This window comes from Palaemon carinicauda, unplaced genomic scaffold (genome assembly GCF_036898095.1).
Source record: "Palaemon carinicauda isolate YSFRI2023 unplaced genomic scaffold, ASM3689809v2 scaffold1823, whole genome shotgun sequence".
Lineage (NCBI taxonomy): Eukaryota > Metazoa > Arthropoda > Malacostraca > Decapoda > Palaemonidae > Palaemon > Palaemon carinicauda.
Window position 1 is genome coordinate 22,926 of NW_027169396.1, and position 16,540 is coordinate 39,465.

A 16,540-nucleotide genomic window follows, 5' to 3' on the forward strand; every position below is an offset into this window, starting at 1 on the left:
AGGTTCTCGGAACATCCAATATGTATCCCGGTACTAATATTAGATATTGGTGACCTAGGGCTAAAAGGAAAATTCGGATTTAAACCGATAATATATATCGGACATCGGGTTAGACCCGGGAAAAATTTTAAAGTCCGTATTTTTCTTCCGGCCCGTCGCTTCCGCTGCGGGATACGTATAACCGCCCCAAAACACTCCGTGCTCCAACAGTTCTAATTTTAATTTTAATTTTTCTATTTTTGCCAATTTTTTATTGTCAAAAGTTGCATTTAATGTATACTCTTCTGAGTTTTCTTCTTGTTGATGAAAATCTATGTTTTCATCTAAATCTATAACTTCTTCTTGATCAGTCATATTGATCTTCTTCTGAAGATGTTGAATTCTGTGAACTTAATGATTCGACTTCAAATATTTCTGAAATCTCATAATTGCTTTCACAATTGATATCAATTTCACTCAAATCTGATTAAGATATCATTAAAATCTTGTTCTAAGATTCTGACTTTTCTTTTATTACACTCATAACTTAAGTGTCTAATTTCTCCACAGTTCCAACATTCACATTGGGATTTGGGTTTATTTTTTGACCTGGGTTTTTATTGGTTTTTTGTTCTTATTTAAGAATCTTTTTCTTTTATAATATTTCCTTTTGGGGTTAAATTTAGATTTCTTAAATTTTTTATACTTTTTAATCTTTTTATAGATGTTTGTCTTTCTTTTTCTCTGAAAAGTTTCACATCCCCATTAAGTTGGAGTGCTTGTTTTCTCACAGCATAAAGCCATGTTTGTTTTTCTACTTTTATTTAAGAGTGTTGGTAACAAAGATGTTCCAATTTTTCTTTTAAGAATTTTATTCTGCTTCCTAATGTTTTAGGTAAACCTTGAATTGTTTTTTCATATTTTTCATATTCTTCTATGAAGTATGTGTTCCATGGTGTTGGTAATTTCATGTAATATAATTCTTGAATGTAATTTAATTGTTCACTACTATCATAGTATTGATAATAATATTTTGAAAATTCACAAGTATATTCGTTTACATAGCACATTTTACATATATGTTTAATTTTTCTAAGGCTATTCTGACATTTGTTCTTTCTAAATTTCTATAACTGCCTGCATATTCAATCCAGTTTTCTCCTAAGAATTCATTAAATATATAGGCTGCTATTGTACCTATTCCATCTATATTTGAAGAGTTAAATGCATTTATAATCCCAGCTTTCATTATATTTCTTGTTGCAGAATTTATACCTCTCCACCAACTTCTTAGGTTTCCTTGAAATGTGTTTTGTATTAATTCGAATTTTATATCCGGTGTTTCATCTTGCCCAAAGTAGTTAAAAAAGAATTCCATAGACTTTCCCCAATTCATAAGAGTTTCTCTTGGATTTATTTCACAATCTATGTTTAAATACATTACATTTGGAGGTATTAATTTTTCTTCTGAGATTTTAGGTATAAATTGATCTCTCCAATTATCTTTCATTTTCTTTCTTTTATAGAAATCTGAATTATATGTTTCATTTAATCATAGTTTATTATGTCTTCTTTTTCTATCGGAGATGATGTTTCTGGATCATTTTCTGTTTTTACAGCTGATGGTCCACCAGTCTGTCCCATATTTTCCATATAAATTTTTGGATCTATTTTTAATTCTTGAAATCAGAAATTAAATCCTCTATTTGATTATTCATTCTTCTTCGGAGCTTTCTTTCTCATTAAGAGTTATTTTTTCTTTAAGAGTTACTTTTTTTCTTTTTTGGTATATTTCTTCTAAATTTTTTTTGACTTTTGGCAATTTGTTTTTATAAACCCATTCATCAAAACTTCCTATCTGATGGCTAATATTTTCTATTATTAATGGTTCTTCATTTCTTGCCATAATTAAAGCTTTATTTATTTTTGAAGATCTATTTTTATTTTTAATTTCTCTTTCTATTGTGTTGGTAATAATTTCTATATCAATTATTCTTTTTTCAAATTCTGTAAGTATTTTCAGAATTTTGTCTATTTTTATATTTATTTCTTCTATGACTGTCGTCATATTAGTCTGGTAATATTTTATAAGGGTCTATTGCCTTATCAAGGTATTTTATGCTCTGTTGCATTTGATAATTTTTATTATATAGTTTAAAATTTTCATTATTATGATAAGTAAATATACATGTATGATTTTCTTTTACAATCATTTTCTGATTTTGCTTTATTTTTTGCAAAATATGTTCTTTTATACAGTTTACTACTGTTATTTTATCATGCTTATTCAGCTTATCCATCTAGATATTACTGATTTGAACTCATGCAATCACTTTTTTGTCTTTTGCTAGACTCTGTTAATTCTTCATTCCATCTTCTTTTTATCTTAATTCTACATTCCCATGTGGTTCTTTCTTTTGAAACTTGTATTATGCTTGTTAGCATGTCTATTTTCAATTCAGTTTCTAAACTTCTTTCTTTCTTTTGAATTTTGAATTTTAAACTTTGGAGTATATTTGCTAAAGTGGTCCGTCCACTCTAAAAAACCAACCTCTTACGCTGGTATCAGATCCTGAAGAAATTCAGGAAGAAATTGTGAATAGCACAACAGTAAAACACTGTAAATAATGAATATATTAATTCTTTACTTCCATTAGAAGAAGAAGAAAATAAAATTGAATTAATTCCAGGATTTATAGATCAAAATGGAAATTCTGTACAGTTAACTTATAATCAAGTTAGTCAGTTAATGGCTGTTCAATTAAACAATGATCTTACAAAAGAAATCATTGATCAATTACATACGGATTAATCATGAAGAAAAACTTATATAGTTTTTGAAAGCATTAGAAAATCTAGAAGTAAAAGATTTAAATGACATGAAACAATTAAATATTAAATTAAAAGTTTTCAGAAAGAAAATAGAAAAAGCAATCAGAATCTATAGAAAATAGATTAAAAATTACCATCATAGAAAATATTTTAAAAGCAAACGAATAAGAAAGATTCGTTTATACGCAAGTATCTAAGTTTAAAAAAAAAAATTAATTTCTCAGGTACAAAAACCTAAGAAATGAATAACAAGTTTATAGAGACTATTTAAAAATTGGCAGAAGCCATAGAAAATCTAGAATTCCATCGCAGTGGAGATATCATCACTCTAAAAAACCAACCTCTTGCGCTGGTATCATGTTTGTTCTAATATAAATTTTTATATTGTGATTTTAATAATTAATATTTTTAAATAGTTTTAAATTATGTATTAAATAAAATAATATGTAATATTATATAATAACTTTATGTTACAGCTTTTAAAATTGAATATATATTGAGACTGCCTCTGATACCTTACTATATATATATTAAAAGGTGAAAAATAAGTTATCTTTTAAAAGATTTTTTAAATAAAAATAAAAATATATTTTTTCAATTAAATTGAAGGGTTACTTTAATTATATGATTTTAATAAATAACTAATTATAAGTAATGATTATGATGTGATATAAAAAATTATATAACATTAATAGAAGAGAGATAATCTAAATAAATTTATAATATTTTAATTACATTGATTGGGCCACTTTAATTATAACATTTTAATATAGAAATAGTTATTAATAATCAATTTAATGTATTTATATAATTTGATAAATAATTAAATTTATAAATTATATTATTATAAAAAAAATTATATATTTAGAAATATCTAGTTAAAATCTTTAAAATGACGTCAATATTATATATATATATATAAATAATTATTTAATTTACTTATTAAATATAAATTCAACAATAAAATTAATTAAAATAAAGAGTAATAATTTTTGTACAAAAATTCAAAAACATAAAAAGGTAATATTTAATCAAACAAAATTAATAAAAAATATTATTTGAGTAAATAATTTTTTTATATATTATAATTAAACACAATATGTATATACTAAATAAATTAATTAATATTATGTAATAAAAATCAATATTTATTATATAGAATATTTTTAAACGCAATATTTGTAAAATTTATCCACACTTTTTTTATGTGACTTGAACATCTTTATAGTTCTTTCGCCAATATTTGTAAAATATTGGACTTAATATCATAAGATAGCACAACAAATCCTAACATACCCATTAAGATGATGACTCCTAACCCTTAACTTGGCCAAAATAAAAGCTAACATTTAATTTTTAATTTATATTACAACCGACTATTTAAGTTTCAAGTCATAAATCAATGGCAACACTTGCCTTTAATTAATATTATAATCTGTCAAGTAAATCATGAGTCAACAATAATAAATTATAATTTAACAACCCTTTAATATTCCATTTAATATCATAACTTATAACCTTCATAGACTTGCAAATAATCAAAGCCAATAATTATCTTTAATTAATGTTATAACCTCTTAAGTACGTTTCCAAGTCATGGATAATGAATCAAACTTAACTATTAAAATATTATAATAATTTTGGATTTTTGATATTTTTAGAGTGGAAACCAATAATTTCCACTTTCTAAGTATTTCTTGAATATTGAAATTAACTAAAAATATTAATTTAAAAATAAATAATTATTTTAGACAAATTTTAATACTCATATTTAGCACTGTAGGAAATAAAATTGACTCTCTCCCACCCCGCTAAACTATAATTAGTAAAAAATAGCTTACCAATTATATAACTAGTACCCGAAAATAAGGTTTTTATATATCTTTATTTTTTTTACAGGCATCTATATATATATATATATATATATATATATAAAATTAAATATTAACTACTGTTATAAATATAAATATGAAACAAATTTTTTAAAAGATCAACACAATTCAAACCCGCAGTAAATCTAAATTTGTACTGACAGTTGATGTAAAAAATAAAAAAAGATTATTATCGTATGTAAAAATGAGGGAATGAGAATATTTCGAATGTATATGGTCTTATTCTAAATTGTTGATTGAATATTGTTTTAGTTAACAAGAAAATGTGCATTGATTTTTCAAAAAGATAATAAAAAATGACTTCGAAATTAATAAAAATATTTTTTTTACACACAATTTATAAAAATATTTTTTACACACAATATTTTTAATTTTCTAAAATATTCAAGTAACACTTACTAAAACTAAGTTAGGGTCGTTAAGTTAAGGCCACAAATTCACTAAATGGAGTCGTTTATTAAAAATATTCTATTACTTATGTTTTGTATTTTCAATACATTTCAATATCCATTTATATAGACATGTGATCATAGTGAGAGACATGAATTAAGTAAAGTTATATTTGAGATTCATGAATCAAGTAAAATTAAATTCGAGATTCATGAATTCATGAATTAAGTAATAAATAAATGAATGAATCAAGTAAAAAAATTAGCATATATTTCGAGAATCATGAATCAAATAGTTAATAAATTATGTATGATTGGATTTGAGATTCATGAATCAATTATAGTAGATTCATGAGTGGTAAATAACAGCACCACGTAAAAGAGGAGATAAAAATATATGTAAAGTATGATTTAGATGAGTTTAACATGACATAATTAGTAGTTAATTTTGGATTAATTGTCATGTTTCGAAGCATTATTTGAGTATAAATTTAAAATAGTATATAAAACTTGTTGTATTTTTATATTTTCTTTATTTTTATTATTTTAAAACATTATAAATGTGTGGGAATATTTCAATACAAATTTTTAACACAAATCTAGATATCAAAATATAGTCATTGATTATTTTATAGTATTACATTACCGGTGGAAATATTTCAACACAAATTTTTGACACAAATCTAGATATTAAAATCTAGCAATTAATTTAAGTAAATTAAATGGTAGATATTTAAAATCAAAATAACATTTGATAATGTGTAGAATTTTATTATGTCTAAATTTTTAACTTTAAGTATTGACTTAAATCAATAGATAAATTTTAATATCTAGATTTATATTAAAATATTCCCACTCATTATAAATTATTTGTGATAAATTTTAAACTAGTTGATAATATAGTGTAAACAACTCTAATTAATTTTTAAAAAAGCTTAACATGTATCTCAGGAAAAATTATCAAACCCCTCTTATTTTTCGAAACTAATCATTTCACCCTTCATGTTTCAAAACCTATGTTAGAAAATAATAATAATAATTGTTAACTTTTAATTTTTTTTTTCTTTCCCATTTTATTCCTAAATATTTTTATTAATCAAAGGTAAAGTCACGTATTTATTGTTAAAGTGAATGTTCTGAAAACTTAATACTTTTTGCATGTCAATGGTGATTGTTATTAGGGGTGTGCACCTAACCCGACCTCCATGTTGGGTGCGAGTTGCGTAGGGTTGGAATTTTTTTTTTCAATTTAACAAGTTCATTTTGGTCAACCTATGTAAGTTAAAATATTTTAATTCATAATTCGCACATAGTAATTATTTTTTATTTTATAATTTAAATTTAAATTAATATCATAATTTTTAAATATTTTTTCATTTTTATATAATTGAATTTTTTTTATTCTATACATTTGTTTACTTATTTTGAATGTAAATTATTGAATTTAATTAAATTATTATTTTTTAAAAATATATATAAAAAAAATAAATTCAATCAACACAATTCAATCTGTAACCTATGCGAATCAAATTGTACAGATCAGATTGAGTTGAAATTTTATCAACGTACATTATTTTTCAACTGCCTTTATGGCTTTTTTTTTTTTCATCTAAACCTACGATTTCAATAAACTAAATGAAGACAAATAATCTATATAGTCGATCACTCTTAAAGTGTTAACTACTTGATTCTGTACACACCCTCAAAATGGATTCTTCACAACACCTTTATATTTTAGGGTACGTGTAGTATATTGTATTACATTAAGTTATATTATATTATTTAATGTAGGGTATACTGCTTAAGGTGCATATATTGTATTAGTGCATTTAATATATTATATTATATTAGGTTGCATTATATTATTTAATGTAGAGTGTATTATATATTATGGTACATTATATTAATATTATATAGTATTTAGTGTTACACTGTATTATATTATATTAATATTATATAATATTTATACTTAACATTTAGTTCTTAAGTATTAGAATTTTTAACATCAAAATTCTTTTAAATATTAATATAAAAATATTATAAAAAATAAAAAATATCACAATTAACAAAATTTAAAGAAATTAATTAATTAAATTAATCCGAAAAAAAATGTGTAATCCAATGTGCAAGTTACAAGCCGACACGTACACATTGGATTAGCCATTATCCTTTCAACATTTCAAGAAATCCGATTGTGGCATCACAAGGTCCTTTAACTTCCACTCAAAAAATCAACTTTTACACATTATCTTCTCAATTTTTATTCAAATAATCCCAAACAGTCAAAGTGTTTGGTGCAGCTACACCGGGCAACAGTTTAGTTTTGATTCTAATTTAGCACTGAACCGGTCAGATTTGATTTGATTTCGGTTCTATTAAAATTTTTAGAACCGAAACTGTTCAAACTAAAATTATCCATTCTGTTTCGGTTCGAATTTTAATTTTTTTAATAATTAAAAAAATTAAATAAAATTAATTTAAATTTAAAATTAAATTAAAATGTATAAATCAAAATTAAAATTAAATAGAAACTAATTAAATTAAGAATATCTTTTAAATTTTATTAAAATAAAATAATTAATTAATTACATAAGAAAGAAATTGAACTTAATTTTTTTAAATAATTAAATAATTATTTTTTTCTTAAAGAAAGAGTCGTTGAAACCATCAGTTCGGCGGTTGTAAAAATAATAGAACCGTAACCGAACCTGTGGTTCGATTTCGATTTCATTACGGTTCGGTTAAGGTTCTAAACTGGAATCGTAGCCGATCTAGGTGCGGCTGTGGAAAGCTAGAAAGCAATGTGTGGCATTACAAAAATGGAAAAGAAACAGCAGTGGTGCACGGTGAAGGCGAAGCAACAACTATACGCATGATGGCGTGAGGGATTTGGTTTGCGTATTGAAGATGATGAAAGCTAAGGATTTGGTTTGAGTGTTAGTTTTTTGTTTGGGGGCAGAAGATAATGAAAGCTAGGGACTTGGTTTGGGTGTTAGTTTTTTATTTGGGGTTGAAGGTGATGGAAGTTAGGGATTTGAATTGGGTGTTGAAAATGTTGGGAGACGAATGAAGAAACTATATATATATATAATTTATAGCAAGCTCTCGCAAAACAAGCAATTTCTGCTGGGCTCTTATCCTTTTTTTTAGGTTTATTAGGATTCTTAGTGGTTGGAATTTCTAGTTATTTTGATAGGAATTTGCTATCTTTATTTCCGTCTCAGCAAATCAATTTTTTTTCACAAGGGATCGTGATGTCTTTCTACGGGATCGCTGGTCTCTTTATTAGTTCCTATTTGTGGTGCACAATTACATGGAATGTAGGTAGCGGTTATGATCGATTTGATACAAAAGAGGGAATAATGTGTATTTTCGTTGGGGATTTTCTAGAAAAAATCGCCGCATCTTTCTACGATTCCTTATATATATATATATATATATATATATATATATATATATATATATATATCTGCTAAAACCCACACTCCCACTATCATTGATTAATGCGGCAAAGCCAACACTAAATAATACAATGTTGTGTTGGGCATTTTGGAACCAAACATATGATTACACCAAATTAATGCAATGCGGGTTCTAATACACCCAAACGTATCCTTAATACACAAACAATCAAATCAGCTCTCCACCTACAAATTTATGGAAAATTAAAAAGAATAAAGATCGTTTTCCTCTCCAGCCCCATTCCCTAGATATTGACAACTAATTTAAAAGGCAAACTCAAGAATTTAAGATTATACAAAAAAAAAAAAAAATTGTAACCTCATCGTCGGATTATAAACCCTCTAGTTCTGGAGAATGAATTGGTAGTTCCGGTTATGTCTGCTTTTTGCCTGACCTTGAACCCGGATAATCACTTTGGTCTGTGTCAGAACTTTCTTTCTGGGATTCGATATCTACGCTGGTGCCTCTCTGAGTTCTTTGATGTCTTCGATCCTGAAAAGATGAGTATCATCAATCCAAATCAATTAAACTAATCCTTGGCAAAGGCGCATATAGAAATAGTTCACAAGCAAGTGTGCAATGAGCTTTACAATATTTGAAGATATAGTAATATAATAGAATAGAATGAGGGTAAGCTTAATAAAATGGCTGAAAGCAATCAATTTATTGATTTGGTTCTAATCTGCTTGTGCAAAAATTTGAGCTAGAAAGATTGAACTAACCTCTCTTGCTATAGGATACTCCTCGGACTCAATCATGCGCACAACTTGGCTCATTTTGGGCCTTTTTTCTGAATCGGGATCAACACACCGCAATGCAGTCAAAAGGGCACGCTTTAGAGCTCTTGTCGATGGCCTTACCTCAATATTTGGGGTCCACCACTTCTTCTGACCGCCTGCTTCCGACCATCATTTTCAGCCAATCAACCATATTTACCTACAAGAAAGATAATTTCATTTTAAATAATTTCCTGAAAATGTTCATAAAAATGCAAACAAATGCTTGGGAGATGCCCAAAAAATAAATAAATTCAAACTATGGAATATATCAATACTTCTGATATCAAGATATATTATCTTGAAGGCATAATGATTTAAAAGAGCAGCTGTCATTTAATCCATAATAGACATTTGCTTCTGAAATAATGCACTTGAATAAACCAAAAAGAAACTTCAATAAGATTGGAAACATAATTAATTGTATCAACTTGGAAAATGTACTTGTTGAAATAAATAATGTGAACACCAGGGGGGCAACTTGAAACAATCCGAAGTTGATCAACAAACCAACCAAAAACCTTTTCCCACAAGGTGGGGTCAGCTACAAGGATCCTTTGACACCATTGTGCTTTATTTGGAAGTTGATCAGTTATGATTACTCATGGAAGAGAACCAATGTGATAGGATACTGAACTCATAGAACTACATATTCTTTAATTTGTTTTTCTTCGGTGCACATATTTGATTATATTTAGTGTGTAAAGATTCAGTATCATATCTACAGCCAGTAGAGCAGAAAATGCACGGCCAATGGATTGAACAAATCTTCCCTCTAACAATAAAGGGAATTTGAAGCTGGGATCAAAAAATGGGAAAATTGCTACAGTAGAAAAGATTAACTGACTTGAACTTTTGAAAATAGTTCTATTTAGTCAGGAAATCAGAAATTAGGAGAAGTAACGCGCGCTCTCACACACGCACATAGAAAGACAGAGCTGCAACATAGAATCAGCCCTGAACTACACAAATACATTACATATCAGAAAGGGGGCAGGCCCGAAGAAGGGGAAAAAGGTAGCAAGTCAAGTTGAAGGTGGTGAACCATGTGCATAATTGAAATAAATCTCCTTGTAGCGACAGAAGCAGAAACCGTGCAACAAGGGTGGGTTTTTGTAAGGTTATTTTCTCAGCAAGTCTGGTCGATCTAGAAAGTCGGGAAACTGAATCCTCGATCAAGGGGGTATGATTTAGGATAATGTACAACAGTACAAGTATCTTCCAGAAATGTCAGGATCTAGATTATCATTGAATTTCAGGCAAAACGCATACACCAATCCTTCTTGGTAGTTAGAGCTCTCTTTGGTTTAATTACTAGTTTTATCATATTTGTCTTAAGGATTAAATTTTCAAACTCTTTCGATATTAGAGTCTAGAGAAGATTAAAGTAAAAAAAATATAACAAAAAAGGGTCAGCAGGTAGATCACATCACATAGAATTACATATTTACAAATCTAGAAACAAAGTATCCAGAAGAAATCCAAAGCAATCGGTAAGTGTCAAGTTAATCTACACAGTGGGATTGGACAAGCAAGTTATGGCCATAAGAGATGGCTATCCAGATCCCTAGATATCAACCAACTATTGAACAGCATAGAGTAATTACCATAGTCGACTTAACTTGCATAATTTATTGATGATAGTTGAATAAATATAATTTGAAAATCATATTTTCTTAAGTTCAATAAATTTTCTAATGTGTAATTAATGCATACCTCATGAGCAGGACGACCGTAGTCCACAGGATCTCTTCCAGTAATTGCTTCCAAAAGCAAAACCCCAAAGCTATAAACATCACTTTTCTCATTCAATAGACCAGAATTTGCGTACTCCGGAGCCACATATCTGCCAAATTTTGAGGAAATTTTTTGATGAAAATATTACTCCTCTATGAGCATATTATAAGAAATATAATGACAAGAGGCGAGATAAACAAAAGAATCCCAATGTAGGTTATGTCCTAAATTTGAAAACATACTTACCCAAATGTCCCCATAACTCGAGTTGAGACATGGCTTTTCCCAGCGCCCAGCAACTTAGCCAAGCCAAAATCAGAAACTTTTGCATTGAAGTCATCGTCAATCAATATATTGCTTGATTTAATGTCTCGGTGAACCACTTTTGGCTCAATGGCCTCATGCAGATAGGCAAGACTGGAACAAGTATATCAAGTCAAATGAGAACTAGAGAGCTGAAAAAAGGATGTAAATCAATTGACTTACGCCTTAGCCGTGCCAAGGAGAACCTTCATACGGGCCTCCCAAGTAAGATATCCATGCTGACGCATAGCTCCATGAAGCCATTGTTCTAAGTTTCCATTGTTGACATACTCATAAACCAACATCCTGTGATAATAGTTATATTGAATGAGAACATAAGGTTTCGTATTTGCAGAGCAGTAACTTAATTGTATATGATGAAAAAAGACTCCTCAATTTTCCTATAAAGAGCTCCATAAATTTCTAAATAAAATAGATCATTACAAGGTAACAATTCAAAATTTTAAGGCCTAAAAACATAAGTTAAAGAAAATGGTACCTTTGTGTTCCTTCAATACAATACCCTAGGAGACGAACTAAATTCTTGTGGCGCACATGACCAATGGCTTCAACTTCCGCTCTGAATTCTTTCTCTGCCTGGTCCCTAAAGAGATAAACTCAAGAAGTTCAACTAAAGAGAACTAATCATAATAAAATTATGCAACTGAATGGTATAGTCATGAACTCACGCATTATTGAGGATCTTCTTAACTGCCACTGGAGACCCATTGATCAAATTTCCCCAATAAACAACTCCATATCCACCCTCACCAAGGACGTTTTCCTTCGAAAATCGGTTGGTAGCAAGTTCAAGATCCCTTAATGTAAACCAGTGGCCCCATCCCAAGTGAGAAAACTCAGGCAGACCAGTAAGAGGAGAAGGAGCAGTAATGGGATATGAAGATGACGGCTTGTACATAGTTACGCTGCCTGAATCTTCCCCTGATATAGACCCTCCATCTTTATCTAAATAATGAAATGAACCTGACTGACTGCTATTATCTTCATTCTTCACTTTTTCCATTCCCAGATGAACCATAACCTTATCAGACTCTTTGTCACTGGATTTGTCCTGAATGGTGAGAAGAATTCCATCACGCAGAACAAACTCATTCGTTGATACTTGCTCCACCCTAACTTCCTTAATTTCCTTAGAAACAGTGGGGATTTGGCTAAGGGGAAGGTTATTTCTAGCCCTTCTTGATTTCTTCCTCGACGTTAAACAAAAAGACAATATAGAGAGAATAATAATGATGAACAATGCAACAGAAATTCCAATCACTTCCCAGACCTTAAGACCAAAAATAGCTTTCTTGGATAATTCGGCATTAAGATCATTGGCCATAGTTTTCTATTTCAATGTCCACAGCCTATATAATTGACATAAGAAAAAAAAAACAAAATGCAATTTAATCAATGCACCATCTGACATTAAGGTTGATACCAATATTAAAGCAATAAAGCTCATTTTCCTAGTCTTTACTGTAGTCATAATTTTTCCACATAAAGCTAACAAAAGTCAGAATCACAAAACGAAAATAAGCATCTCAATTTTGAATAAACAGATCATACAACAAAATTGAACTACATATCATAAACAAAAGAGACATTTACAAAAACTTCTAATGAGATACAATTAGAACAAGAAAATTCCAACAAACAAAAGGGCATAACAAGAACAAGAACAACAACAAAACTTACCTTCAAAGTACAGATCTTTGGAACTCAGTCAACACAGCCACCTAGATCTCAGACCAAAAATACCCATGAGAAAGCAAAACCAACCCAGTTGATAAAAATACAAACTTCAAATTAAATAGCCAAAAGACTTGATTTTGTAATCTGGGTTGTGTTTTAAAAGGAAAAGGAGTCTAAATCGAAGCTGGGAAAGAGCTTTCCTGCACCACCAAAGGCCACAATAGAAATGACAAGAAAAGGCTTGTGTTGTGTTAGTACCAAAGAGTAAATGGACATATGGAATATTGAAAATATGTTTTGTTTTAGTTGTTGGTGTTGGTGTTGGTGTTGTGAGTTTATTGAGTGGTGGGGATGATTCTAAAGGAAGAAATGAAGAAGAAGAGATGGAGTTATCAGTGGCAGGTGATGGGTTTAGAAGCCTTGCAGTAAAACACAAGCATAATGCAATGCGAGAATTTGTAAGTTTTTATTTTTTTTCCGTTTGTTTTGATTAATTTCCTTTCTTTGAAGACGACTGATTATCAATCATTCACTCAGCTCTCTCTCACTTTTTTGTTTTTTCCTGTAATTTTCTGACAAAATGGAACATAGTTTATCCAGAAAATTTACCAGCCAGATGAATAACAGCACAGCCCCTATATTTTATTACAACTACAAATCAGAACACATTATATTTATGTTTCATATGAGCCACCGCCTTATAGGGTTGGCAAAAAAACATGATCGGGAGAAGGAAAAATCGTCTCATATAAAAATTTCAATTAGAATTTATGATGATTTTTTATTTCAAATAAAAAATCAGGTCAGGATTTGAGATAATTTTTCGTTTCAAATTTTAAATTTTAACTAAAAAATCATGAATTTCGTTTAGAAATCGAGATGATTTTTTCATCCCAATTCAAAAAATTAGTCAAAATTCAGGACAAGATGAGATGAAATGTCTTGATTGTCATCCATACCACCTATAGGGATGGCAATGAGGTGGGGAAAAGATGGGATCAACATCTTTGTACCATTCTTGACATTCTTCTTATATCCACATATCCTTCATGTCCCCTCATAATTATTTGAGGGGAGACTATGAGATCCCCAAATAATTAAATGAGATTCACTAGAGGACCCAAACTCTAAATAACAAAAAATTTATCTAAAAATAAACTAAAGTCATTTAAAATATATTCGTTAAATTAAGTCGACAACATTACAACATATTCTATAAAATTATCTAAAAAAAAATCATCAAAGTTAAATAAATCCATAAATATGGTAGTTGGATGTTGTTGTTATTATTATTATTAAAAAAATACACAGACATAGTGTAGTCAAATTTGAGAGATAACCTGGTGACAATTATTTAAACTTGGTATTATCATTAACAAGATTTAAAGCATTAAATGTTGGGAATCATGGAGTCATGCGTAGTGAAAATTAGAGAGTTAGCTCTACCCATTCCCTATGCCCATAAGATCTTTTTCACTTTAGCATAATTATATGAATATAAATAAAAACACGAAATAAAGTAAATAATAAGAATAAGAAAGTTATGCATTTGCCTCTTAAAACACTAACACAAAGAGGAAGTTTTGTGTTTCTCCCTACTGCCTCCTTGTCTTGAATTTGTATTCGTCTGAGAGTCACCCAAGCGTGTAACTTCTAATGGGATCCACACAGTACCAAATTCTTAATGTGTAGCTCTCTAAGTTGTGATTAATCTTAAAGAGATGGTTTAGGGTTTTAGGTGTTTTGTATTTAAGTTTCTCTCAAGTTAATGAACAACCTAAATACACAATTAAAAGCACAAAAATATGGTTACTTTTGCTCTTAAATATGTAATTTTCAGAACTTTATGACTGAAATTTTATATATTAGTTTAATAAAATAATAGAAAGTAGGATAAGAATTTACTAAAATGTAAGAGATTAAAGATTTTAAAATTTTTCGATGTTGCTATGGAGAATATTTTGGAAGGAAGTTTAAGGACTTGTAAGATACTTCAAAAATTTGAATTTTTAGGCACGAGTATCTTTATATAAAGGTTTAATTAGTTATTTATTTTTTAGGAGAATTAAATAAATGCAAGATTACCAAGTTTTAATATTATAGATTAAGAAAATGACAAGGTGGATTATACATATATAAATTGGCTCAAATGTGGGTTTATGAAGTAAACAAGTTGGCCAATAATGAAATAGGTTATGAGTTTATTTTATTCATAGATTATTCAAGCCCATTTTATTCATAGTTCATGAAATAGATTAAGCAAGTCAAATCATCTTTATCAAATGAATAAAATAATGTTGAGTCATTAAATAAATGAGATTTGGGCTCACTTGGAACTATTAACCAAGCCCATCATGCATGTAAGGGTCGGCCACCTCAAGACTTCTCTAGACATCTCTAGAAAATGCTAGTAAATTGAAGAAACAACACAAGCTTCTCATTATCTTCACCTTGACCGAACGTTAGGAGGGAGAGGAAGAAAAATTTAGAAAAGTTAGGTAAGATTTGAGAAAATGACGAAGAGACATAAGAAGCAAAAGAGAAATTTAAGTTTTTTGAGGTTCCTAATAACACTTAAATAAGGTGAAGATGCAATTAAATATACTTAATAAGTTTTCTTTAAAATTACTTTAAGTTTTACATGTATGAAATAGATAATTATGTATTGGATTTGTTGGGAAAAAAATTTAGGATTACATTTTTATAATTTTTAAATACATAGCGAAAATATATCGAACAATTTATTTTACAATCTCACGTACACAACGATATTTCTTGTGACTGTAGAGTGGTTACTAGAGTTCTTTACTTTTGCTTTACACGTTCTAAATCCCAAAGGCCTTAGATGGTGCCTCAGAGAAAAACATCAGGAGAGAAGTTAATATTACAGTATTTTTGGTAGAATAGTGGAGAGAATATTTCACAGATTAACAACTCTATTTATCTTACGTGAAAGATAGATAAAATTATAATCCTATTTAAAATTTGATTATTGTTGATTTTATCACATATAAAATTATTATATTACAAGACTTATCTTGTAGATTTTTTTTTCTGTAATCAAATATTCTTCTTTTATTTATTTGAGACTTATCTCAACTAATTACTAAAACAAATTTAATAATTATGTGGCATGCTCATGTGGATGTACCACATGTCATACAACATGATTGATGGTAGAAGGATGTTGTATGACTGTGGAGTGTTAAATTTAGTGATTAGAAGTCATGGAAGTTGAAGTTGCCTTGAACCCGAATGAAGAGGTCATGTTTTGTGCTAACTTTAACACGTGTTAACAATTAACACGCGCTCCACTCAATTATTACTTATCTGATAAGCTATACTAGATCGAACATTTCGACCTTCAAACAATCATTATCGAATAATGTCTATTTGAATATATCTGAATAATCAACACTAGATTAATTACTACCCTAGTATTCAATGAGTATACTTCATATCGTGAGACTCC

The 16,540-nt window shown here is 28.7% G+C and overlaps 1 protein-coding gene across 1 annotated transcript; it reads right to left on the bottom strand.

The window, feature by feature from the left end:
* Positions 1-8,926: 8,926 nt before the first annotated feature.
* Positions 8,927-12,715, bottom strand: LOC137635834 (uncharacterized). The gene is given in 8 exon segments (XM_068368270.1): positions 8,927-9,046; positions 9,277-9,426; positions 9,428-9,490; positions 11,047-11,176; positions 11,314-11,484; positions 11,554-11,676; positions 11,870-11,974; positions 12,060-12,715. Coding segments are annotated over 8 exon segments (1,518 nt in total).
* Between the last annotated feature and the right edge of the window lie 3,825 nt (positions 12,716-16,540).